The sequence below is a fragment of the Mobula hypostoma genome, chromosome 13, assembly GCF_963921235.1.
Source record: "Mobula hypostoma chromosome 13, sMobHyp1.1, whole genome shotgun sequence".
NCBI classification, from domain to species: Eukaryota; Metazoa; Chordata; class Chondrichthyes; order Myliobatiformes; family Myliobatidae; genus Mobula; species Mobula hypostoma.
Genome location: NC_086109.1, coordinates 79,297,328 through 79,325,318, shown reverse-complemented (window position 1 = coordinate 79,325,318; position 27,991 = coordinate 79,297,328). Strand labels below are relative to the sequence as shown.

Below are 27,991 nucleotides of genomic sequence, written 5' to 3'. Positions count from 1 at the left end.
GCTTCCAGGCCAAGTTGTGACTCTGTTTCTCTTCCTCTGAGTTTCAAACTCTGTTTCTCCTTCCAGTAACTGAAGGTCCCCCCCGGGACCATACCCTTTTGGTTCTTATTCTTCACCTGCAGGTTTACCACGTTCCTTATGTATGGTGACAAGTGGCACCTCATTCCATCGCTTCCCTGTCCTGACTCTGCCTCCACTAAATAAACTCACATTTTGATAACCCCTTGTGATAGCAACAACTAAACCCAATTTCACAGCATTCAACAGGGCAAGCAGTGAACAGCACCGTGCATTCATGAGCACAGATAAATATTGTTATATAGTTAAAAATAATTAATTGGATGGACATATTAAACAGATATTCAAGTAGGCCAGTTGAATTTTTAAACTCTCCATTAAATATATCCAAGGTTACTGGTGGGATTAAAACACTTAAGTGTGAAGTACCAAAACCAGGTAATGTGAAACATAGCACCTTCTTTTTCTATCTGGAGCGTGTCATAAGTTCCTCGAGGGCCTTTTCCCGGTGGTTGTTATGGATGAGTAGAACTTCTTTAATATCTTCGTGTTGAAAACCCATCTCATCGAACTGTGTCATGAGAGTCAAAAACTCCTCTGCCTGCATGCAAAAGGATGCAGAATGGACAAAGGCATGGGTTAAGCTTGGCAGAAAAGTTGAGCAAGCAAGACAGTCAGCTCTGGACATCTTTGTAGAATGTGACAAAGGAATCCAGACAAAGACTAACTGAGGTGCTATCACATAATCAGAAACAGGAACAAAGAGGACCGCAGGAAAACCTCTCTGTTGGGTTTTTTACGCCGTCTTTAGAACTTTCACACAAAACTAGATCTGATAACTGTGCATTTTGTTATTAAAATGTCACAGCATTGGCAATTTGAAAGCAATTCAAAGTTTCATTACTTAATTATTAAGTTCCACAAAATTACCATAAATGAAACCTTCCAACAATGTAATTAAAATTTGCTGCCTCATATTTAGTTTCAAGAGAAGGCTGGAGGATCAACTTTATTCACCACTTACATTTATATGTATGAGGAATTTTCTGTGGTGTGTTGGCGTAACAGCATTCAACAATTATAAAAATTAAAGAATTATTTAAAAATAATGTTGGAAGTACAGATGTGGAATAAAATGTGCATAAGTATATAAATACCAGCATGCAGTTACAACGTAAACAGCACATAAAAAGTGGCTTAAAGTGTTCACAGTGCAGTGCAATGACAGAGGTAACAGATAGGACAACTACCTCAGAATTAGGCACTTTAAATGTAAATACATTGATGAATAAGGATCTGGTCCTTCCCGGTGTATAGAACATAGAACAGTACAGCACAGTACAGGCCCTTCGGCTCACAATGTTGTGCTGACCCTCAAACCCTGCCTCCCATATAAGCCCCCACCTTAAGTTCCTCCATATACTTGTCTGGTAGTCTCTTAAACTTCACTAGTGTATATGCCTCCACCACTGACTCAGGCAGTGCATTCCACGCACCAACCACTCTCTGAGTAAAAAACTTCCCTCTAATATCCCCCTTGAACTTCCCACCCCTTACCTTAAAGCCATGTCCTCTTGTATTGAGCAGTGGTGCCTTGGGGAAGACGCGCTGGCTATCCTCTCTATCTATTCCTCTTATTATCTTGTACACCTCTATCACGTCTCCTCTCATCCTCCTTCTCTCCAAAGAGTAAAGCCCTAGCTCCCTTAATCTCTGATCATAATGCATACTTTCTAAACCAGGCAGCATCCTGGTAAATCTCCTCTGTACCCTTTCCAATGCTTCCACATCCTTCCTATAGTGAGGTGACCAGAACTGGACACAGTACTCAAAGTGTGGCCCAACCAGAGTTTTATAGAGCTGCATCATTACATTGCGACTCTTAAACTCTATCCCTCGACTTATAAAAGCCAACACCCCATAAGCTTTCTTAACTACCCTATCCACCTGTGAGGCAACTTTCAGGGATCTGTGGACATGTACCCCGAGATCCCTCTGCTCCTCCGCACTACCAAGTATCCTCCCATTTACTTTGTACTCTGCCTTGGAGTTTGTCCTTCCAAAGTGTACCACCTCACACTTCTCCGGGTTGAACTCCATCTGCCACTTCTCAGCCCACTTCTGCATCCTATCAATGTCTCTCTGCAATCCTTGACAATCCTCTAAACTATCTACAACACCACCGTGTCATCTGCAAACTTGCCAACCCACCCTTCCACCCCCACATCCAGATCGTTAATAAAAATCACGAAAAGTAGACGTCCCAGAACAGGTCCTTGTGGGACACCACTAGTCACAATCCTCCAATCTGAATGTACTCCCTTCACCACCACCCTCTGCGTTCTGCAGGCAAGCCAATTCTGAATCCACCTGGCCAAACTTCCCTGGATCCCATTATATGATGAATAAACTCTTCGCGGGCTTCACGCTGAGTACAGGCATTGGTTATAACTGACTTTTTGATGATAAATTCTGCCGTCTTCATCAAGGATGATGACGGGATAAGTCTAACCCAGTGGTATTTATAACCCTGTAGTCCATCCCTCCTGATTGGTTAGTCCTCATCCAATTAGGTTTCTGCTCTCCCACCTTGCTACCGCCGAATACAGAGCAGTGTATATCAGTCAGACAGGACGCACTGTGGAAACCTGCATCAAGGAGCACAGGAGGTGTATCCCTTTGGGTTACGCAGAGAAATCGGCGATAGCAGAACACTGTATTTGCAATAGCCATAGGATTGACTTAAACGGCACAAAACTACTGTGCCACGCCAATGGCTTTTGGGACTGCTAGGTAAAGGAAGCCATTGAAATAAAACTAGAGAAAAAGAATTTTAACAAAGATGAAGGTTTTGCTCTAAGTAAGAACAGGACTTCAATTGTAAACAAGGTGGGAGAGCAGAAACCTGATTGGATGAGGACTAACCAATCAGGATGGACAGTCTATGGGAGTGTAAACACCACCGGAGCAGACCTACCCAGGCATCATCCCTGAAGATGGCAGAGTTTGTCATTAAGAATCGGTTATAATCGATACCTGTATCTGGCTTGCAACCCAAAAAGAGTTTAGTTAACATTGATGAATCTTTATTCATAGTCCATAAAATAGAAAAGAATTTCATTATACATTCAAATGTTAATATTAACAGAACCTAATTTGAAGGTTAGAGTGAGCATTTAAATTAGATAGAACAGAGTAGCAGGACAATTAACAAGATGTTTGTGGGAGATGGAAACAGAGGCAAAGACCAAGCTACAAATGACAATTTTTTTTAATATAAAACCCAGTCCAAGCAGGGTTATCTCTTGGTAAAATACAAGCATCGAAGTTCAGTTTTTTCTATTCTCAGACCAATGTCTGTTCTGCTTTTGAAAGGTAGATCCAGTTCAATTTAAGTGCCTCTACTATCCTCTACCAACTGAGAATGACAATAGGAATAAAAGGTATAACTTGAAACAACCTGACTAAGCTTGCTGCCCCTTTCCTCTTGTCTGCAATCTCTCAAGCACCAGAAATGCTCTCTGCAGGTAAGACAATTAAATCTTCTCACTAGCCTCCACATTCAACAGACAATTCTCTTCAACTTCTGTGGCTTTAATTTGCTCTGATGAAAAGACTTTCCATGCTATTGCTTCTGAAAAGTCTTCCTCCTTCCTGAAGCATGATTTCCCTTCTACCATTGTTAATAAAGCTTCCGACTTCCCGTGCCTCTGTTCTCACCAGTTCTCCTCCAGGCAGAATAAGGTTACAGTATCCCAGCACTTACCGACCACCCCACTTCAGCGGATCAATCTTTGTAACGTTCTCCATCTTCAAAGAGATTCCACCGTCATGACCTTCTTCCCCTCTCATCCTCTTTCAGCATTTCAGTGGGACCTTTCCCTTCATGACATCCTGGCTCTCACCAAAAACCCCTCTTCATCCCTTCTGATAGCGCATTCCCTTGCACAGACACTGCAACACCTGCCTTTTCACCTCTCCCCACCATCCAAGGACCTAAACTGTCCTTCCAGGTGAAGTAGAGATTCACTTGCCCTCTGTCCACCTAGTGCACTGTAGCTGGTATTCACAATGTGGTCTCCTCTGCACTAGAGAAACCAAACCCGGCTTGGCAGGTCACTTTGCCGGGCACCAGAGTTCATCGGCTGGCTAATTTTCTTGCACTGCACTCATATCCCCACATCCTTTCGTCCACATTCTCACTCTCTAACATCGAGCAGATTAGCAGTTCAGTGTATCAGTAACAGAGTGACAGTGGGGTGTGTGTGGTTAAGTGGCAATACTCATACTTCTGGATTGGATTGTAGCTTCAGACTGCCCTTCAGTGTAGCTGTTCCCAACCTAGGCTCTGGCAGAGTGGAAAGTGGGCAACACAGCCTGTAGGGATATCTTTCATAATGTTGAGTTAGTTTAATGTAAAACATTAAAATACATGTTTACTAACTTAAAATAAATATATTCCTTATGTCAGCTGCTCTAGCTTGGGGAATGACTGGGTTACTACATGAGGAGTGTTTGATAGCTTTAGCCTGTACTCCCTGGAGCTTAGAAAGATTTAGAGTTTGAGAGTTTCAAATATTGAAAGGTTTAGATAGAGTGGACATGGAGAGTTTCCCAATAGTATAAGAGTCTAGGACCAGAGGGCACAGACTCTGAATACAAGGACATCCCTTTAGAACAGAGATGAGGGGGAATTTCTTTAGTCAGAGGGTGATGAATCTGTGAAATTCATTGCCACAGACGGCTGTGGAGGACAAGTCTTTGGATATATTTAAAGCAGAGGTCGATTGGTTCTTGATTAATAAGGGCATCAAATGTTTCAGAGAGAAGGTACGAGATTGAGATCAGAAGGGAATTAAGTCAGTCACAATGGAAAGGCGGAGCAGACTCAATGGGCCAAATGGCCTAATTCTGCTCCTATATCAAATGGTCATATGGTAGTATTAACAGCTATCCCCAGGACAGCCCCATCTCCTTAAAAGGACAAATCCACAACATCATCAGGTGCTTGTTGCAGGGAGGTGAGCATGTTTTAAAAATGGAGTTTTCATTTAAAAATTGGGAATTCACTCCTCTGGTTGTGACATCATGTGGATAATCCAACATCGAACGTTGTATTCCAGAAGGATATAAATGATCCCATGGCATTATTTGGCACTGGTATCAGCATTAGTTTATTCTTCTGCAGCTCTGGCAACATTCTTCCTTCAGCTAATCCCACCAGAAGCAGATTGATCCACCATTCATACATCCGCCTTTAAGAACAATGCTTTGTGAAAATGGGCCACAGGCTTTTGCAGTACAACAGCTACCATTACAGAAGTAATCTGTTGCTACTAACTAATTACAGTTGTCTTTGAGAACTGGGGAGTATCAAATAAATGGAAGTTATTTCTAATGAAAGTTGGCATTCCTTAATTTAGAATATTCAACCTTGGTAAAAATGCTGATAAACTTCATTTTCAAAAATGATTTATTTTGGCTAGGGTGAATAAGGAAAAATTGCTGTTAAACTGCAAAACATTAAAGATCCTCAGACCTTTTCCTCAGAATTCTGAAAAATCTCCATAGCTTCTTCCACAAGTCTCTCCTTATAGCCCTCCTTACAGAGACGGTCCCACACACTCAGATACTTGAGGATCTGGCAAGAAATCACCGGACAATTAAGTAATGAAAAGATTTTTAAAAAAACAATCCAATCATCTTTATTTATGTCAGTATGAACATCAGCCAACAGTGACATTATGAACAATAACGGTTATTAATATTGAACTACATCAGTGTAACTGTCAGAAACAATGTGTCACGGAATCAGTCTTGTAACTACTTCAAAGGTTAATTCTGGATTATAAGGAAGTAGTTGGAAGAAAAACAACTTCACATTAAGCTAAATTACCAAAATCACTTTATCTGAGTATTACTTTCATTTAATCATGCCTGCAATATTTCACATATGAATTTTAAATATTGTTTTACGATTAATTTACATACAAACAGTATGTTGCACATCCACATAGACATCTAGTTTACATACATATATTGCATATCCAGATTAACAGTATTTATAAAATAAAATAGTTATAAAACACATAACACTGTCTAGCTTTGAGATTGCTTCAGCTTAATTCTGGAATGCAATGAAATGTTGGAAGAGTTTGTGAGACCAAATCTCACATGGCTTCTATTTTATTAGCTATAGTCGGGGCTTGATTAAAGATTTACATTTCAGAGTTATCAAGATCCCACAAGGCCTGCCCTAAATGTTTAAAAAATAGTAAGAAACACTAAATTCACATTTAATCCATATAATAGATATACAGTGTACAAAGCAAGGCTGCAGAGATTTCTTTCACTCAGAATGTCAATGTTACCAATTGTGCAACTTAGTTCTTCAGCACGGTGAGTGTTACTCCCCTTACAATGAATAGAACCATTGTTAATTCAGAGGTACGAACGAGAGATTCTGCAGACACAGAGCAACACACAAAATGCTGGAGAAACTCAGCAGTTCAGGGAGCATCGATGGAAGGGAATAGACAGTCGATGTTTTGAGCCAGAGCGACACACAAGTGCTGGAAGAACTCAGCAGTTCAGGGAGCATCTACAGGGGAGAACGAACAACTGACGTTTTGGGCTGAAACCCTTCATCAGGATTCAATTGATGCTGCCTGACTTGCTGAGTTCCTCCAGTATTTTGTGTGTTAATTCAGAGCCATAATGGTTACTCTTTGTCCAACAATATGCTCTTCTGCTTAATCAGCAGGACAAGACTTAGTCATTGTCTGAATGCAGACTACTTGTGTGACTGGCGTGAATCCCTCCTTATCCAGTAGTGTAAACATTATCGATTACACTGGCATAGTCGGTTTGGATGAGCTGGGTGGAAGGATCTGTTCCAACAGTGTCTAACTCTATGACTGAATAACTGACAGAACAGATGTATGACCTCTGAACTTCTTCGTAGGCTATACAATTCTGCTTATTTTCAAAATCAATATAAATCAGAAAACAATTCAACAGCCCCTCGAGAATCACTGAAACCTGCTCAGATACAGAAAATACAAGTTTGGAAAGTTGTGACGGCTTATCAATAGAACATGTTCTTTACTTTCAAAACATTTCTAAAGTTGGACGTTAAAAAGGTACAAGAAACATAGATGGAGCCAAAAAAAGAAAAAAGTTTTCCAGCTCAGTTTCCCTCATTAGATTTACTGTGGAATTAGTCTAACAGCAACAAAGTGGTTCCAGCTGAAGTGATTATGTTCAGGGTATTTTAATGCAGAATGATAAAAGTTTCCACGCCGTGCCAGAATTTAACCCCTAGACAACGATGAGACTAACAGCTCTAACCGTTCTGTAGTGTCGCAGCACAGAAACAGGCCCTTCAGCCCAAGTTGTCCAAGCTGACCGAAGTGCCTGTCGAAGCTCGTTCTATCTACCCCTGTTTGGCTGGCATCCTTTGAAATCTTTCTTATCGACGTATCAAACCACTGATCAAGATCAGGCAACCAGAGTTGGGTACATAGTAGGGGGTTCATGGGATGAGGGGCTGGTGCAGAAGACTGACACAGAGGTAACCGAGCAGCTAGGACGATGGTGAATGATAGACTAGGCACAAGGGCCCAAAGGCCTACTCCTATTCATATTTCTTACATTCTTAAAATTGTACTTTGCTCTCTGTGACATAATGATGATGAAAAGCTGAGCAAAAATGTTACCTCATTCTCTGGCTTACCATTTAACAGGACTGAACTGTGTAATGTACATCTCTTTGTTCACAGATATGAACTGAACTGCCTCCACAAAGGGTTTGTCCACAGCCTCCATCAGTGGAGGCAACAAAGCGCCAGAAAGTAAGGTGGACCTTGGAACCAATTACGGGATATGGGAAGGGCAGATGGGGAAAGTAGGGAGAAGGGACCGAGTGGGAGGAGTGTGTGGTAATGGTGTAGGGCAAACAAGCTCCCTGAGACAAGAAATGAATTTTTTCCCATTTGAAGGTTCACTCTTTCGATATTTTTGATTGTTAACTGAGATCTCAGCAAGGATTTGGACAGTCTAAGGAAATAAAGGTGTGGTTTGTTCACCACTTAAAGTAAGTATTACCCCCTTAAGTATAGCACCTAATAGCTAACGTGAATGCAAGAGAAGCTTCGAATATTAAAATAGGCACCATCCATGATCTCCTACGAGCCCAAGAAATGTGAGCCAATAGAATTCAAAGCTGAATTGAAGGGGGAGCCAATCAGGAGTGAGGCGAATGAACAGGGGATGAGGGGGGGTGCTATATAAACACGAGCACTCCCAGAAACACCAACAACTGCACACTGAGGATGTCATCCCGAATGGTGATGAAATCTCTGCAAGCTAATTGCCAAGCTCGGCAAACACCGCAACATCAGGAGCTTTGAATGCTTTAATTTCTATTTTTATTTTGGTTTGCTTCAATAATAATTCCACACTATCAAATTGCCAACCCATGTCTACAACCAGAATTCCTTTTACAGTAATTGGTTCAAAAGAAAAAGAGCTTATTAATTCAAAACATTTTAACATAGCCCTTGGAATTTGTGCACCTTAAAATAATTCATGGTGTTGCCATTTACAAACTAAATATATTGCCAGCAAATATTTATAGAGTACTGCTTGTCCTTCAAATTGAAACTTGCACTTCAAACTACTAAAAAAATGAAAGTCAAGAAGTGATTGTTCAGAATTGGCTCAAGTTACATTGAATTCCTGGATGCCTCGATATTTGATGCTGGACTGATTGTTTCCATTGAACTCTGGGTATAGAGAGAAAGGGAAGGTAAAAGTGTTCCTTACATTGTTTACAAATCAAAGCACTGCAGATGCTGGAAATCTGAAATAAAAACAAAATGTGCTGGAAACACACAGCGGGTTAGGCAGCATCTGTGGATGATGTACAGTGCAGTTAACACTTCAGATCCAGGATCCATCAACAGAACATGGTTCTGCTCCTACATTCAGTGAGATAGAGAATGGTGGATGTGTGGAACGTCCTCCTGGGCTGGTGGTAGAGCAGATACATTAGGGGCATTTAAGAAACTTTTAGACTAGCACACGGATGATAGGAGGGTTATGGAGGAGGGAAGGATTAAATTGATCTTAGAGTAGGTTAAAAGCTCGGCCCAACATCATGGGCCGAGGGGCTTTGTACTGTGCTGCAATGGTCTATGTTCTATGATTGGACTGTTATTGGTGCTGCTGGCTGAGACACCCTACGTTCTGTTTCAATTGTCAGGAATGGAAGGCTCTGGATATCAACCGCATCATTTCCTCCATTATCCAGGAGCATAGGCTGGCTTACAATGGCTCTAAGTCACTGGTTCCTTTCTCCAGAATCAGGTCCATTCTGTCTCCAGTTAAGTAGGTTGGTCCAACCCTGACTTTCCCTTCTATGGTCACTGATGGTCAACCACTGTGTTTCCTTTGGCAGAACAGAGGCTTCCAGTTAAATGCTGGCACCAACAAATTCACTTCTTTATCTGAGTACCATGAACTGTCAGAGACCAATGCTTCCCTTGTTCAAGATGGTGCTGGAATGTGGTGACTCTGTGTAGAGCTCGAGAGTGAACAATGAAATATTCCACACAACCCATGAACATTACCACACTATTTTTGTTCTCTCTTTGCACAACTTATTTAATTTTTTAATATACATATTTCTTATTGTAATTTATAGTATATTTTATGTATTGCGCTGTATTGCTGCTGCAAAACAATAAATTTCACGATACATGTCAATGATAATATACCTGATTCTGATTCTCCTCTGCAGCCGGTCACCAGGAAGTAATATCTTGCCAAGGTCCTGGCCCAGTTATTTTCACCTTGGTCCTGACCTGTCCTGCTGTAACATTGGGGATCCCCAAAACCATCAATTATCTCTGGTAACTCAGTCCTCCAACAATTGGTCCATTTTGTGGTTGGTCTGAATTTCTTTCATTGCTTGTATGGTGCACATTTAGATGGCAATTTTTTAAAAAGTCTTATAAATAATGAAGATCAATGTGGTGCTGTAATATTATTGAATATGCCTCACCATGCCTTCCCCTGCAAGCACTAGCTGTTATATCACATACCTGTTCTGTGCTGCTTTGTCCAACGTTCTGGACAGCCCATATCACTCTGGTTATTGGATAACCCTGCCTCATAGCTGGCTGAATCAGGTCTTGTTCTTTTTGACTGAGCGCCAATAGCAGATCAGCAGTCGAGTCTGGGAGAGGCTTGCGAGAACTCAAAGGTCTCGGAGTTTTCGGGGGCGCTGGAAGGCAGGAATTGTTTCTAAGCAGCTGTGAAAGAACAAAGGAACATTTGGAATACGTAAAACTATGGAAGCAAGCAGTTGCCATTCGGTACACTGGACAAATTAACTCTCGGATCCATAAAGTAATTTAGTTTGTTTTCTCATCCAGAGAAGGTGTTGTTTTCCTGATTCTGATTTATATTGAGTGCTTCTGTATAACCTCACACAAAAATGCAAGAACACTTATTTTTAGTTTTGTGTAATCTATGCTGTCATTATGACACCAACTTACAGCTTCTTCTTGCTGAGACATATAACATTTTCAAATGTGATGAGTAGTCACCTAACCGAAAATTACACCAAGTGTGGTTTGGCCTAATTCGATATATTTTATTAAAACACAGGGAAAAGCTTAATTGTGGTCAAATGAATATTCAGTATATTTAATTTTTTCCTAGTTTTTGTACCTTTTTGCAACGTTCTTTAAAGCACATTATAGAACCGTTGTTTGTTATTCCTTTTCGCATCTTGTGGCGCACTGGGTGGAAAACTTGCCATTTCTTTAGCATTGTGTCTGTTTTTTATCAGGCTGAGTTGCTAGCTCAACACCCCACCCAGCACGGGATGGATGGAAAGCGTGCAAGGAGCTGGTTTCAAAACCAGGACCACTCGCCTCGAAGTCTGGTCAGATACCATTACACCACCAGCCGGCCTACACTACAGAATAGATAATTAACATTTGATTTAAAAAATCAATTCTAATAAAGTTAGAAGTTACCTCAGTGGAGAAAGGATTTCGTAACCTCTTCTGCATGCCAGAGATAGCAGGAAGAAATTTATGTGCTGTCATCTTTGTTTAACAGAAGATATTCATGTTTCATATCATCTCCTACTTTGAATGACAGGACTTGTCAAAGATGATTTGGCAACGTGCCCCTATTGAGCAGCTTGAGTGCCACAGATTTATCGATAAAGTAGACGTGAGGCCATTTTGCTATTGGTTCAGTGAAGAGCGGTATTACCCACTGGAGACTTAATTATGAAATAATCAGGACAATTACTATTGGATGGGGTTTTTAATATCTTCCACAGTTAATGAAGTGTTAAAATGGTAATTTGTAAAAGCTCTTTGAATTTGGATTGAATTGTTCCACATAATTACAATATTGCTGAGTTTAAAAGGAAAAGAATTTTACAATTGATTTATTGGAAATTATTATTTTAATTAACTGTATTTGTGATATAAACATTATACAAAATGGAACAGCATAATAATTATAAACACAAAAGATTCTGTAGATGCTGGAAATCCAGAGTAACACACACACACACAATGCTGGAGGAACTTAGTAGGTCAAAGTAATGATAAAGGGCTGAAGAAGGAATCTGATAGGAGAGGAGATTGGATCATGGGAGAAAGGGAATGAGGAGGGGCACCAGAGGGTGATGACAGGCTCTTCGCCTTTTCTGCCTATCACCTCACAGCTTCTTACTTCATCCCCTCTCCTTCTCCTCACAACTTGGCTTCACCATCTGGCTTGCAATCCTTCCCCTCCAACACTCCCCCTCACCAATCTTTTTATTCTGGATTCTTCACCCTTCCTTTCCAGTCCTGATTAATGGTCTTGACCCAAAATGTCAACTGTTTATTATTCTTTAACAGATGCTGCCTGACCTGCTGAGTTCCTTCAGAATTTTGGGTATGTTACACAATAATTTGTGGCATTAAGATTGTGGGTGTAGCAGGGATGTAAAATAATTTATGTATTACTAAGGACTTTTGTTTTATGACTTTTGGGATTAGGGTACACTCATCGTGACTTACATCTCTCTCTCCCTCTCTGACACTCACCACTAAAAGACCATTTCAAAGCTATACTCTCGAATTAGACTAATTATCTAACTGGGCCTAACTTTGAAACATTGGTGTCTACACTGCTCATTTTCAAATGATTGCTCTGGCATCTACAGTTATCAACCCTCCAGCAATTAATGAGTAGAGTGTGCAGTAATGTGGGTGAAATGAAAGGGCCCTTTGCTTTACTAGCTCAGCCTCTCCACCACAAATGGTTTAAAGCAATGTGATGGAGGATGATATTAAGTAAGTTGATTATTTCGTTGTTGAGACAGTCATTTGGGTCTGCTGAATTCACACAAAGCGAATTGGTGACACTACACTCCAAGAATGTTCTCACAGCTGCTCTGAAAATGATCAGTAAGAAAGAGATGAGAATTGCCCAGGGCAATCTTGCTGCTGTTTTCTTTGCAGCTCTATAAGGAAGTAGTCAGTCTGGCCTTGGCTTTTCCAAGGGTAAGATTATCATCTTATCTTTGAAGACCGCTGGGCATATAGTCCCATTTGGCAAACCCGAAGTCTAGATTTTAAAATAATAACAGTGCGACACAGTTTATTTAACAGCCTGTCCAAGGGAATATGATTTTTATTTGACTTCAATCTAGTCAAGTATTTTCAGTGTCTAATTATTTATCTTGCTGTAGCAACAGCTGAAACAAAAAAAACACACAACTGCAGGAGTACACAGATGAAAAGGTGATGTTATTGGAAACGCAACCCAGATGAGACTGGTTTTAGATTTTACAACTGATGTTCAACTAGATAGAATGAAATATCAAGATGCCTGGAATGACTGTGACACAGAACATGAAATATTACGAATGCAAATCAGAAGCAAATGAGAGTAAAAAAGCATTTTATAAACAATTCCCACGTGTTTTCCATGCATTTTTCCAATGTTTTCCATTTCAAAGCTCAAAGTACAAAGTAAATGTATCATCAAGGTATGTATATGTCACCATAATTTTCTTGTGGGCATTTACAGTAGAACAATGGAAAACTACACACAAATGAAAATTTACAAACAACCAATCTACAAAAGAAGACAAGCTGTGCAAATACAGAAATTTAAAAAAAAATGAAAAAATACGAGAACATGAGTTGTAGAGCCCTTGAAAGTGAGTCCATAGGTTGAGAATCAGTTCAGTATTGAGGTGAGTGAAGCTATCCATGCTGGTTCAAAAGCCTGTTGGTTGAAGCATAATCAAGAGAGAGTCTGCAAATGCTGGAAATCAAAGCAACACACACAAAATGCTGAAGGAACTCAGTAGGCCAGGCAGCATCTATGGAAAAGCATTTACAGTCGACATTTCGGATTGAGGCCCTTCATCTGTTTGAAGCGTAATAACTGTTCCTGTATCTGGTGGTGTAGGACCCAAGGTTCCTGTACCTCCTTCCCAATGGCAGCAATAGGAAGAGAGCATGGCCTGGATGGTGGGGGTCCCTGATGATGGATGCTGCTTTCTTGCGGCAGCGCTCTTTGCCGATGTGCTCGGTGATGGGGAGGGCTTTTCCTATGATGGACAAGGCTGCTTCCAGTACTTTTTGTAGGCTTCTCTGTAGATTTTATGACTTTAAGAATCACTCTTTGCATTTTTTGTTAATTGACAGGAACTTTCACCAACTACAGAGGAGAGCTGAAAAGGTGATGTTGTTCATTAACACCCTGAAGTTGTCTGAACTATTACATAGTTCAAGTAAATCAACATCATTGCCAATCTTGGACAAGATTTGTTTACAAAATTTATTTCTAACTTACTAACTAATTTGTTGTTTAAGAATGAGTGAACAATACATCTAAATTCATGATAAGGATATCACTATTTCTTATGAGAAAACTGCCTTTGATATTGAATTTATCATAACCATTTTATGATATGTTAACTAAACATAACAGAATAATCATTGAAGCAGGTTGAAAAATAAGTGATAATTAACAGATTTAATAGGTAATATTATGTTGTACAGTTCACTAGAGTGGCGAAGGTATCCTGCTTTCTCTTCACATTTCCCTTTATATTAGCCCAATATTTTGTTCATATCATCAAAGGAAGTACCAGGCAAATATGCTTTCTGAAAGAAGGCTTGAAAGAGAAGAATTGGAAGAGAGTAAGTTGACAGGTTTCTCAGAGATCTATCATTGGGACAATGGGCAGAACTGCCTCCCTCCCATACTGTATGAACTGTATCCAGTGAAGCAAAGGTTTGTGGACATCTGTAGTCTTAGACTGATTCCTCCAGTGGCCCAACACACAAAGTTCCAGAGGAACTCAACGCGTCAGGCAGCATCTGTGGAGGAAAACTGAGTGGAGACCCTGTTTTAAGTCTCTACTGCTTTCTGGGGTAGAGGCTAAAGACTTACAGAATAAGACTGGATTCTGGGCCATTCCTAGCATTAAACTTTGAGTTTTATTGGGCTGTAATTCTAATCTAGAGTGCACGCAGCATCAGAATCAGGTTTAATATCATTCGCATGTGTCATGAAATTTGTTGTTTTGGTGGCAGCAGTGCAAAATAATAAAAATATAAATTACAATAAGTATATATAAAAGATATATAGTGCAAAAAGAAAGGAAAAAATACCGAGGTAGTGTTCATGGGTTCAATGTCTATTCAGAAATCTGATGGCAGAGGGGAAGAAGCTGTTCCTGAAACATTAAGCTTGTGCCTTTAGCCTTCTGTACCTCATGGCAGCAGAGAGGATGGGACCTTAGTGATAGATACTGCCTTATGAGGCATCCTCCTTCGAAGGTGTCTGGGATGCTGGGGAGGCATGTGCTGATGATGGAGCTGGCTGAGTTTACGTCCCTCTGCAGCCTTTTCCCATCCTCCATACCAGATGACAATGCAACCAGTCAGAATGCTCTCCATAGTACATCTGTGGAAACTTGCAAGTGACTTTGGTGACATACCGGTTCTCCTCAAACTAATGAAACATAGCCACTGCTGTGCCTTCTTTGTAACTGCATCAATATGATGGGCCCAGGATAGATCAGAGGTGTTGACAGACGGGAATTTGAAACTGCTCATCCTATCCACTTCTGATCCCTCGTAGAGGACTGGTGTGTGATTCTCTGACTTCCCTTTCCTGAAGTCTACAATCAATTCCTTGGTCTTACTGACATTGAATGCAAAGTTGTTGCTGCTCAACCAGTTGATCTATGTCACTCCTGTATGCCTCATCGAAATCATCTGACATTCTGCCAACAATAGTTGTGTCGTTGGTAAATTTATGGATGGTGTTTGAACTGTGCCCAGCCACTCAAGTTGTAGGTATAGAGTGAGTAGAGCAGTGGGCTAAGCACGCATCCTTGAGGTGTGCCGATGTTAATTGTCAGTGAGGTGGAGATGTTATTTGCGATCCGCACAGGATGTGGTTTCCAGGTGAAGAAATCATGTATCTAGTTGCAAAGAGAGGTATAAGAGCCCAAGTTTTGGAGGTTGTTGATTAGAACTGAAAGTATGATTGTGTTGAATACTGAGCTGCAGTCAATAAGCAGCAACCTGACATAGATATTACTATTGTCCAGGTGAGTGGAAAGCCAGTGAGATTGCATCCGCTATAGACTTAATTGTGGCGCTATGCAAATTGCAGTGGGTCCAGGTCCCTGCTTAGGCAGGAATTAATTGTAGCCATGACAACCTCTTAAAGTTCTTCATCACAGTAGATGTGAGTGTCACTGAGTGATAGTCACTGAGGCAGCTCACCCTGCCCTTCTTGGGCACTGGTATGATTGTTGCCCTTTTGAAGTAGGTGGGAACCTCTGATTGTAGCAGTGAGAGATTGAAGATGTCCTTGAACACTCCCACCATTTGGCTGGCACAGGTTTTCAGAGCCCGAACCAGGCACACACCATCAGGGCCTGACGTCTTGCAAGGGGTCACCCGCTTGAAAGATGTTCTAACATTGGTATCCGAGACAAAGATCATATGGTCACCAGATGCTGCAGGGATTCACACAAGTGTAGTTTTACCTTTCAAAGTGTGCAGGAAAGATATTGAGCTCATATTTAACCCCTATAAATACAGTATTAACCTCTAAACCACACTTGTACATTAGTAAAAACCTATAGAATGTTCAGAGAAATTAACTTAGGGCATTATTCTGAAATATTCTTTCTCAACCGCATGAGGAACGTCTGGCAGTTCTTGGGCTGTATTCCCTGGAGTTCAGGAGAATGAGGGGAGGATCTCACAGAAACATTCTGAATGTTAAAAGACCTGAACAGATTAGATATGGCAAAGTTAATTCCCATGGTGGGGGAATCTAGAACAAAGGGCACGACTTCAGGATTGAAGGACGTCCTTTTAGAACTGAGATGAGGAGAAATTACTTTAGTCAGAGGGTGGCAAATTTGTGGAATTTGTTGTCACGAGCGGCTGTGGAGGACAAGTCAATGGGCCAAATGGCCTAATTCTGCTCCCAAGTCTTATAACCATATAACAATTACAGCACGGAAACAGGCCATCTTGGCCCTTCTAGTCCATGCCGAACTCTTACTCTCACCTCGTCCCACCGACTTGCACTCAGCCCATAACCCTCCATTCCTTTCCTGTCCATATAGCTGTCCAGTTTAACTTTAGACGACAACATCGAACCTGCCTCAACCACTTCTGCTGGAAGCTTGTTCCACACGGCCACCACTCTCTCAGTAAAGAAGTTCCCCCTCATGTTACCCCTAAATTTTTGCCCTTTAACTCTCAACTCATGTCCTCTTGTTTGAATCTCCCCCACTCTCAATGGAAAAAGCCTATCCACGTCAGCTCTATCTATCCCTCTCATAATCTTAAATACCTCTATCAAGTCCCCCCTCAACCTTCTACGTTCTAAAGAATAAAGACCCAACTTGTTCAACCTTTCTCTGTAACTAAGGTGATGAAACCCAGGTAACATTCTAGTAAGCCTTCTCTGTACTCCCTCTCTTTTGTTGACATCTTTCCTATAATTTGGTGACCAAAAACTGTACACAATGCTCCAAATTTGGTCTCACCAATGCCTTGTATAATTTCAACATTACATCCCAACTCCTACACTCAATGCTCTGATTTATAAAGGCCAGCATACCAAAAGCTTTCTTCACCACCCTATCTACATGAGATTCCATCTTCGGGGAACTATGCACCATTATTCCTAGATCCCTCTGTTCTACTGCATTCTTCAATGCCCTACCATTTACCATGTATGTCCTATTTTGATTCGTCCTACCAAAGTGTAGCACCTCACATTTATCAGCATTAAACTCCATCTGCCATCTTTCAGCCCACTCTTCTAACTGGCCTAAATCTCTCTGTAAGCTTTGAAAACCTACTTCATTATTCACAACTCCACATATCTTAGTATCATCTGCATACTTACTCATCCAATTTACCACCCCATCATCCAGATCATTAATGTATATGACAAACAACATTGGACCCAGTGCAGATCCCTGAGGCACACCGCTACACACCATCCTCCAATCTGACACACAGTTATCCACCCCTACTCTCTGGCATCTCCCATTCAGCCACTGCTGAATCCATTTTACTACTTCAATATTAATACCTAACAATTGAACCTTCCTAACCAACCTTCCGTGTGGGACCTTGTCATAGGCCTTACTGAAGTCCATATAGACAACATCCACCGTTTTACCCTCGTCAACATTCCTAGTAACCTCTTCAAAAAATTCAATAAGATTTGTCAAACATGACCTTCCATGCACAAATCGATGTTGACTGTTCCTAATCAGACCCTGTCTATCCAGATAATTATATATACCATCTCTAAGAATACTCTCCATCAATTTACCCACCACTGACGTCAGACTCACAGGCCGATAATTGCAGGTTTACTCTTAGAACCCTTTTTAAACAATGGAACAACATGAGCAATACGCCAATCCTCCGGCACCATCCCCGTTTCGAACGAAATTTAAAATATTTCTGTCAGAGCCCCTGCTATTTCCACATTAACTTCCCTCAATGTCCTAGGGAATATCCTGTCAGGACCCGGAAACTTATCCACTTTTATATTCCTTTAAAAACTCCAGTACTACTACTTCTTTAATCATCATAGTTTCCATAACTTCCCCACCCGTTTCCCTTATCTTACACAATTCAATATCCTTCTCCTTAGTGAATACCGAAGAAAAGAAATTGTTCAGAATCTCCCCCATCTCTTTTGGCTCCACACATAACCGCCACTCTGATTCTCTAAGGGACCAATTTTATCCCTCACTATCCTTTTACTATTTAAATAACGGTAGAAACCCTTGGGATTTACTTTTACCTTACTTGCCAAAGCAACCTCATATCTTCTTTTAGCTTTTCTAATTGCTTTCTTAAGATTCTTTTTACATTCTTTATATTCCTCCAGCGCCTCATTTACTCCATGCTGTCTATATTTATTGTAGATCTCTCTTTTTTTCCGAATCAAGTTTCCAATATCCCTTGAAAACCATGACTCTCTCAAACTTTTAGCCTTTCCTTTCAACCTAACAGGAACATAAAGATTCTGTACTCTCAAAATTTCACCTTTGGCCTTATTATTTCTGGACCTCTGATTTCGGCAATGGACTATTACGTTACTATTAATTTTCCAATTCTGCATTAAAAGTGTATTTTCAAGCAGCAAGTTTCTCTGCCTTTAAAAAAAGTATTTACTGCTGAAAAACATATTCAATGTGATACAGACTTTCTACATAAAAGGTGAGCTCAGTAAGAACTCCACTGTAGATTCAGCTACTAATTCTATGTCTATTATGAAGATGTTCATAACTCTTACCTGAAATGGTTCTTTGTGTTTTCTGAATGGCGGTCTTGCTCTATTCATGGATGACCTTTCCATGTGATAATGGGCAGAGGAAAGTGGTGGGCTTCCAACAATACATTTTGCCAAATTTATATTTCTGCTGTTCTTGTTGTTTGGGTGCTGACAGGTAAATTTTCTCAAAGGCTTTCTTGGTCCATATGCTGGTGACCAACTTGATCCATCCCTCCTGCCCTCTTCCTCACCTTCAGTGTTGTTACAAAGAGAGGAATGCCTCAGTCCTGAGATGTGAGGCAGCCTTGTTAAACTGGCATTAGAAAATCTCTCATTGTGTCTACTTCTGGAAGGATTATCCGGCGACGAGGCTGGTCTCACATCTAGGAATCTGGAATAGACACTAAATTTGCTCCTGAGAAATGGTATTGAGGGAAGCTTCTGATTTTCATTTTCATCTGATGATGAGAGTTCATCATCCTCTGAGTACCCATCATCACTTTCTGAGTCTGATACATATGCACCCTTTAAGCAAACATGTTTAATGTCGGTCACACTGAAACTCCTACACCTTCTGGTTCTCAAAACCATGTGACCCCTCTGAGGTTTGGCCTGACAAGATTCACTATTTGTATCATCAGTATCTTCGCCCTCAAGATCAGTAAAAGCAAGCCAAAATGGTGGACATGTTGGAATGCTCCTTGGAGGTTCCTGTAGCAGTCGGTCTTTCACCCATTTCAATACCTTCTTTTCCAGTGTAAAGTCATACTGTAGAAAATATGATTGCATATAACATTAATCATAGGCAAAGTATCAATATTATTTTCAAATACACAAGTAATATCTGCACACCTTGTCATACTAAATTCCCCATAAGGCTTCTCATAATCACAGAGTGTCCCCAGATTTCTGAGCCAGCAAGCACTGTGGACAAAGACCACTAAAAATGAGGGCTGGTGGCCCTTCCAGGTCAGCAAGTCACCCCAGATGGGTGGATTGCAGGACTGGAGATCCTTGCAGGTAGGAAGCTTGGTGGGTGGTGAGTTCTAAGTTTGAGGCCTTGAGTTTGGGGTCTCCCATCATCAGTGAGTCTGGAATTGGGGTGGCATGGTAGCATAGTGGTTAGCACAACGCTTTACAGTACCAGTGACCCGGGTTCAATTCCCAGCATTGCCTGTAAGGAGTTTGCAGGTTCTCCCCATGACCGTGCGGGTTTCCTCCAAGTGCTTCGATTTCCTCCCATTGTCCAAAATGCACCAGTTGGTTGGATAATTGGTCATTGTAAATTAGGCTGGGATTAAATTGGGGGATTACTGGGCAGCATAGCTCAAATGGCTGGAAGAGCTTATTCCATGTGGTATATCTGTAAAGTGTTGGCGCATGGCCAAGTGGTTAAGGTGTCGGTCTAGTGATCTGAAGGTCGCTAGTTTGAGCCTCAGCTGAGGCAGCGTGTTGTGTCCTTGAACAAGGCACTTAACCACACATTGCTCTGCGACGACACTGGTGCCAAGCTGTATGGGTCCCAGTGCCCTTCCCTTGGACAACATCGGTGGCGTGGAGAGGGGAGACTTGCAGCATGGGCAACTGCCAATCTTCCATACAACCTTGCCCAGGCCTGTGCCCTGGAAACCTTCCAAAGCGCAAATCCATGGTCTCACGAGACTAACCGATGCCTATAAATAAAAATAATATCAATAAAAAACTATTTTATAAAAAATTTGAGGCCTGGAGTCCTGGGGTTGATAATGAAGATTGAAGTCCAAAGGTCAATCGGAAATCCGGAAGTCGAGGCCCAATGGCCAAAGCCCTAGGAAGGTGAGTCCGCTGGGGAAGTCGGAGGCCTGATGTCTGCAAGTCCACAAGTCCACTGGAGGCAGCCTAACCTGGGGTTGGAGGACTGTTTGTGTGTGTGAGTGGGTGGGTACTAAGGAGGAAAGGGTCTCTGTTTTGCTGTTATTTTGTTGCTGTTGTTCAGCTGAACATCGTAGGTATGCTACGCTGGCGCCAGAATGTGTGGCCACTCTTGTAGGCTGTCCCTTGCACATCCTTGGATTGTGCTGGTTGTTAATGCAACACATTGCACTGTATGATTCAGTATACATTTGATAAATGAATGATTCAAACCGCCTACCGGTGTGCTGTTATGGATCATGTTCTTTTAGAAATTAAAGATAGTTCAGAACTTTAAGTCAATCTCTCATATAGCATAAGATTTCTTAATGTAGATTCTTTTAATCTTTTAATTCTTTATTTTCTCTCTCAGTCATATACCCACACATTACTCATACAAAGTAGTTGTTATTTTGTTCAATGAAATCATGAAACCATGTAACTCACAGCTCTTTAGGATGATAAAATCTGTTTAGAAAATTGAATGGTTCAGTGTTGTATATTACAATCTGCAGAATTACCTGATTGTCAGCAATTCAAACGATTTTAATTGTTGACTTATCAGGTAATTCTACAGATCGTGACGTACAGCATTGAATCATTCAATGCTTAATACTATTTTGCGTCTGAATGTCATCTGAGTGATTAATTTACTTAATTTTATTATTTATAAATAAACAAAGCAGAAAAGGTTTGGATGACAACGGTCATTGTCTTGAAGCCTGAAATCCACCACACTTTGGTCCAAGTTAATAATATTAGTGAATCATCATCAATATTGGGTGCACATCAGACAACTTACAGTGACTTCCAATAACATCCAATACTTTAACCTCCAGTAATTTTGCCCTTTCTCCCTCTTTTCCTTTTTTTCCATTCTCCAAATGGTTCCTCTTTCACCCCTTCTCTTACCATCTGCCCATCTCCTCCCTCTGGTACCCTTCTTCTTGTTCTTTCTCCCATGGTCCTCTGTCCTCTCCTAACAAATTCCTTCTGCTTAAGCCCTTTACCTCTTCCACCTATCCACCCCCCAGCTTTTCACTTCATTCCCCACCTTCCCCATCACCCGGCACCTCCCAACTTGTACTCTTTTCCCTCCACCCACCTTATTCTGGCTTCTTTCCTCTTCCTTTCCAGTCCTGATGAAGGGCCTGGGCCTGAAATATTGACTGCTCATTCCCCTCTGTACAGTAGCTGCTGCCTGACATACTGAGTTCCTCCAATACTTTGTGTGTGTTGCTCTGGATTTCCTACATGTCCAGGACCTCTTGTGTTTATGATTACAGTGGATGCATGTATTATGTTAAACATGGTATTCCAAAAGTTTGAGTTAACTTTCTCTGCCAATGTGCCACCATAACAGAAACCTCACCAAAATACATGCAGTTAGGGTATCCACGGTTACCCAGCATACATCTACTTACGAATCAGAAAACACTAGGGATGGTGCTTTCAGGGAAAATGATTGTTTAATGTGTTAAATGTCATTACTGTTAAGCAATCTCTCTAAATATTCAACTTTATTTTTACATCTGTAGAATCTTATTCTGCTTGCCTGGCCCCCTGGCTTACTCTCTATAAGCGCGTGACTGTGTGGCAAAGCACAGCTCCAAAGCCATATCCAAATTTGTCGATGACACCATTGTTTAGGGACGGCACATTGGCACAGCAGTTAGCTCAAAGCTTTACAGCACAGGTGACCTGTGTTCAGTGGGTTCAATTCCCACCGCTGCCTATAAGGAGTTTGTGCATTCTCCCCGTGACCTCGTGGGTTTCCTCTGGGTACTCTCACAGTCCAAGGATGTACCGGCTAGTAGGTTAATTGGTCATTGTAAATTGTCCCAGGATTAAATCAGGGTATTGCTAGGGCGCTGCGGCTCGAAGGACCGGAAGGGTCTATTCCATGCTGTATCTCAATAAAAAAATGAATTCAGAAGGCAGTGGAGAACTCACGCCCAAGCCAACTCAGCTAAAGAGGGCAGTATTCCATCTCCAGAGTAAAATATTGAACCAGGAGTAATTTTATACCTACCTGGTAATTATAAGGGTCTCATTTACTGTCACTTACCTTTTACTCCAAATTTATTTACTTGTGTTTAAATTCCCTCCCCAGGTACTGCTGCTAGATTCGATCTTCTGACTCTAGATCACTAGTCCAGTGACAAACAGCACTGTGCAAAAGTCTTAAGCACATATATTTAGCTCGGGTGCCTAAGACTTATGCACAGTACTGTAGTAATTTTATGTATTGCACTGTACCACTGCCGCAAAAAAAAAGAACAAATTTCATGAACATGTGTGAGCGGATAAACCTGATTCTGATATGGGTCTCTATTGGGGACTGAGAGTGGGAAGGGGGCAGGGAGAGGGGAGTCCTGGTTGGGAAAGGGGAAGGGAGAGGGGAGGGACGGGAAGCACCAGAGAGAGATTCTGTAATGATCAACAAACCAGTGGTTTGGAATCAAAATTCCTCGCCTGATGCAAACAACAGGAATTCTGCAGATGCTGGAAATTCAAGCAACACACATAAAAGTTGCTGGTGAACGCAGCAGGCTAGGCAGCATCTCTAGGAAGAGGTGCAGTCGACGTTTCAGGCCAAGACCCTTCGTCAGGACTAACTGAAAGAAGAGTGAGTAAGGGATTTGAAAGTTGGAGGGGGAGGGGGAGATCCAAAATGATAGGAGAAGACAGGAGGGGGAGGGATGGAGCCAAGAGCTGGACAGGTGATAGGCAAAAGGGATACCAGAGTATCATGGGACAGGAGGTCCGGGAAGAAAGACAAGGGGGGGGACCCAGAGGATGGGCAAGGGGTATATTCAGAGGGACAGAGGGAGAAAAAGGAGAGTGAGAGAAAGAATGTGTGTATAAAAATAAGTAACAGATAGGGTACGAGGGGGAGGTGGGGCATTAGCGGAAGTTAGAGAAGTCGATGTTCATGTCATCAGGTTGGAGGCCACCCAGACGGAATATAAGGTGTTGTTCCTCCAACCCGAGTGTGGTTTCATCTTTACAGTAGAGGAGGCCGTGGATAGACATGTCAGAATGGGAATGGGATGTGGAATTAAAATGTGTGGCCACTGGGAGATCCTGCTTTCTCTGGTGGACAGAGCGTAGGTGTCCAGCAAAGCGATCTCCCAGTCTGCGTCGGGTCTCGCCAATATATAAAAGGCCACATCAAGAGGACCGGACGCAGTATATCACCCCAGTCGACTCACAGGTGAAGTGTTGCCTCACCTGGAAGGACTGTTTGGGGCCCTGAATGGTGGTAAGGGAGGAAGTGTAAGGGCGTGTGTAGCACTTATTCCGCTTACACGGATAAGTGCCAGGAGGGAGATCAGTGGGGAGGGATGGGGGGGGACGAATGGACAAGGGAGTTGCGTAGGGAGCGATCCCTGCGGAATGCAAAGAGAGGGGGGGAGGGAAAGATGTGCTTAGTGGTGGGATCCCATTGGAGGTGGCGGAAGTTACGGAGAATAATATGTTGGACCCGGAGGCTGGTGGGGTGGTAGGTGAGGACCAGGGCAACCCTATTCCTAGTGGGGTGGCGGGAGGATGGAGTGAGAGCAGATGTACGTGAAATGGGGGAGATGCATTTAAGAGCAGAGTTGATAGTGGAGGAAGGGAAGCCCCTTTCTTTAAAAAAGGAAGACATCTCCCTCGTCCTAGAATGAAAAGCCTCATCCTGAGAGCAGATGCGGCGGAGACGGAGGAATTACGAGAAGGGGATGGCGTTTTTGCAAGAGACAGGGTGAGAAGAGGAATAGTCCAGATAGCTGTGAGAGTCAGTTGGTTTATAGTAGACATCAGTGGATAAGCTGTCTCCAGAGACAGAGACAGAAAGATCTAGAAAGGGGAGGGAGGTGTCGGAAATGGACCAGGTAAACTTGAGGGCAGGGTGAAAGTTGGAGGCAAAGTTAATAAAGTCAACGAGCTCTGCATGCGTGCAGGAAGCAGCGCCAATGCAGTCGTCGATGTAGCGAAGGAAAAGTGGGGTACAGATACCAGAATAGGCATGGAACATAGATTGTTCCACAAAGCCAACAAAAAGGCAGGCATAGCTAGGACCCATACAGGTGCCCATAGCTACACCTTTAGTTTGGAGGAAGTGGGAGGAGCCAAAGGAGAAATTATTAAGAGTAAGGACTAATTCCGCTAGACGGAGCAGAGTGGTGGTAGAGGGGAACTGATTAGGTCTGGAATCCAAAAAGAAGCGTAGAACTTTGAGACCTTCCTGATGGGGGATGGAAGTATATAGGGACTGGACATCCATGGTGAAAATAAAACGGTGGGGGCCAGGGAACTTAAAATCATCGAAAAGTTTAAGAGCGTGAGAAGTGTCAGGAACATAGGTCGGAAGGGATTGAACAAGGGGTGATAACACCGTGTCGAGGTATGCAGAAACGGTTCGGTGGGGCAGGAGCAAGCTGAGACAATGGGTCTACCTGGACAGGCAGGTTTGTGGATCTTAGGTAGGAGGTAGAAACGGGAAGTGCGAGGTGTGGGAACTATAAGGTTGGTAGCAGTGGATGGGAGATCCCCTGAGGGAATAAAGTCGGTGATGGTGTGGGAGACAATGGCCTGGTGTTCCTTAGTGGGGTCACAATCGAGGGGTAAATAAGAGGAGGTATCCGCGAGTTGTCGCTGTGCCTCGGCAAGGTAGAGGTCAGTACGCCAGACTACAACAGCACCCCCCTTATTGGTGGGTTTAATAATAAGGTTAGGATTAGTGCGGAAAGAGTGGAGAGCAGAGCATTCCGAAGGAGTGAGGGTGGAATGGGGACAAGGTGCGGTGAAGTCGAGACGGTTGATGTCCCGTCGCCTGGTGTCTCAGGGCTGGGTGTGTCTATACCCGTGCCACCCCACCCCTTTCACTCGTTTGCTGCCACCTGTCCCACACCCCTCCCGCAACATTCCAACCTTGCCTTCCCCAACATCCTTTGCACCCACCGGATTTACAAACTCACCCTCCGCTCCATGTTGATAAATACAGTACTGTGCAGAAGTTTTAGGCACCCCAGCTATATGCCATAGAGGGATTACAAAGAAGGTTCACCAGATTGATTCCTGGGATGGCAGGACTTTCATATGAAGAAAGACTGGATCGACTAGTCTTATACTTGCTGGAATTTAGAAGATTGAGGGGGGATCTTATTGAAACATATAAAATTCTAAGGGGATTGTCAGGCTAGATGCAGGAAGATTGTTCCCAATGTTGGGGAAGTCCAGAACGAGGGGTCACAGTTTGAGGATAAAGGGGAAGCCTTTTAGGACCGAGATCAGGAAAAACTTCTTCACACAGAGAGTGGTGAATCTGTGGAATTCTCTGCCACAGGAAACAGTTGAGGCCAGTTCATTGGCTATATTTAAGAGGGAGTTAGATATGGCCCTTGTGACTAAAGGGATCAGGGGGTATGGAGAGAAAGCAGGTACAGGGTCCTGAGTTGGATGATCAGCCATGATCATACTGAATGGCGGTGCAGGCGCAAAGGGCCGAATGGCCTACTCCTGCACCTATTTTCTATGTTTCTATGTGCCTTAAGAGTTTTGCACAGTATTGGAACATCAATGCTACTATATCCATTAAACCTATACACTGATATTTGATAGCTCACTATCAAATAGCTTGTTAATCGCTAACTATGTTTTATTCCATGATATTACTCAGCCATCACTTTAGCTTCCTTCTTAAAGATCACAGATGCATTTGTGAGGTGTGGTGTATTGCTCTCAGTGCAATCACTCATTATAATATCTGATAGTAAGAGATTCTGCAGTTGCTGGAAATCCAGAGTAACATTCTTAATGTATTAGTTTATTCAACACCAATAATGGTCTATTAAAATAAATGTCATGTTTCACAGTTATGGTACTTAATAATGCAATGTTTAGCAGTTAAAATGCTCCGAAACATCTCATTACCTGTGCTTGCTTCAGTATTTCAGTGTAGTCAGGCACATAGGGAAAGGATGAGGAACTTCCAAGTTCTTCCAAGGCAATAGTCTGGAACTTTTGAGAAATTTTAAAAGGTACTTCATCCAAATAAGTTGAGGTTGCTGTTAAAACAATAAACATTATAGACAGGAATAATAGATAATTCAAGATTCAAGTTTATTTATCATGAGTAAAGGCATCCGTTAGTCTTGCGAGACCATGGATCTGTGCCTGGAAAGTCTTCACTCTCCAGGGCGCAGGCCTGGGCAAGGTTGTATGGAAGGCCAGCAGTTGCCCATGCTGCAAGTCTCCCCTCTCCACGACACCAATGTTATCCAAGGGAAGGGCACTAGGACCCATACAGCTTGGCACCAGTGTTGTCACAGAGCAATGTGTCGTTAAGTGCCTTGCTCAAGGACACAACACGTTGCCTCGGCTGGGGCTCGAACTCACGACCTTCAGGTAGCTAGTCCGATGCCTTAACCACTTGGCAACGTGCAGCAAAACGTACAGTGAAATGTGTTGTTTGTATTAACAAGATAAGGCTTTTGCTTATATGTCATCCTTATACACTATCAACTATATAACAGTACAGCAGTTAAATATATTTATGCAAATGAAAACAAAATGCAGGAGAAGCTCACTAATTTAAGTGGTATCTGTGAAAAGAGGAACAGTCAATGTTTCGGGACTGCAGAATGTTTGCAAACATGAAAATTAACTGTGTGGCTCTCCACAGATGCTGCCCGACATGCTGAGCGTTTCCAGCCGTTTCTATTTTTGTTTCATTTGTCAGTCTTTGTTAATGTATATATTTTTATACATTCTATTGTATTTATTTACTTCTCCAGTAACTGCCTGCAAGAAAATGAATCCCGAAGTAGTATTTGGTCCCATAGACATACCTTGGTAATAAATTTTACTTTGATTTTGACTTCCCAGCATCTGCGTTTTTTTTATTTTCAAAGTGCTCAGAATGACCAGATAGGCATCAGAGCAACATTTGGTGAACACTTTGCCTCCTACACACACTCAAGAAAGTACGTCATATATCAAGTGCTAGCTTGCATCGTCGTTGACCCTCTCACCTGAGACAGATCATATTTTCCTGATCATTTCCTTGAATTCAAACCTAGTGGCTGGTTTCAAGGCAGTGAACAGATCAGAATGCATTTCACAAGTGGGTGATGGAGGCGGGTACTCTCATGATATTTAGTAATAATCTAGTCAAACACTTGAATTTTCAGTGCCTAGAAGGCTGTAGACTATGTGCAGGTAAATG

The 27,991-nt window shown here is 42.1% G+C and overlaps 1 protein-coding gene across 1 annotated transcript; it reads right to left on the bottom strand.

Moving 5' to 3' along the window:
* Window positions 1-4: 4 nt before the first annotated feature.
* ubap1lb (ubiquitin associated protein 1-like b) lies at window positions 5-27,654 on the bottom strand. Its single transcript, XM_063066533.1, has 6 exons — window positions 27,615-27,654; window positions 26,698-26,831; window positions 18,910-19,656; window positions 10,125-10,334; window positions 5,558-5,659; window positions 5-619 (listed from the first exon to the last, which is right to left on the bottom strand). The coding sequence occupies exons 1-6, from the start codon at window positions 27,652-27,654 to the stop codon at window positions 485-487; spliced, it is 1,368 nt and encodes a 455-aa protein (XP_062922603.1). The 3' UTR covers window positions 5-484.
* Window positions 27,655-27,991: the final 337 nt, after the last annotated feature.

Excerpts from the sequence above, each read along its gene's own strand:
- ubap1lb (XM_063066533.1), bottom strand. The coding sequence starts at position 27,654 with ATGCTGGGAAGTCAAAATCAAAGTAAAATTTATTACCAAG. Across the intron at positions 19,657-26,697 it reads AAATACTGAAGCAAGCACAG|TATGACTTTACACTGGAAAA; the intron begins GTAATGAGATGT and ends TATTTTCTACAG. Across the intron at positions 5,660-10,124 it reads GACAAAGCAGCACAGAACAG|ATCCTCAAGTATCTGAGTGT; the intron begins GTATGTGATATA and ends ATTTCTTGCCAG.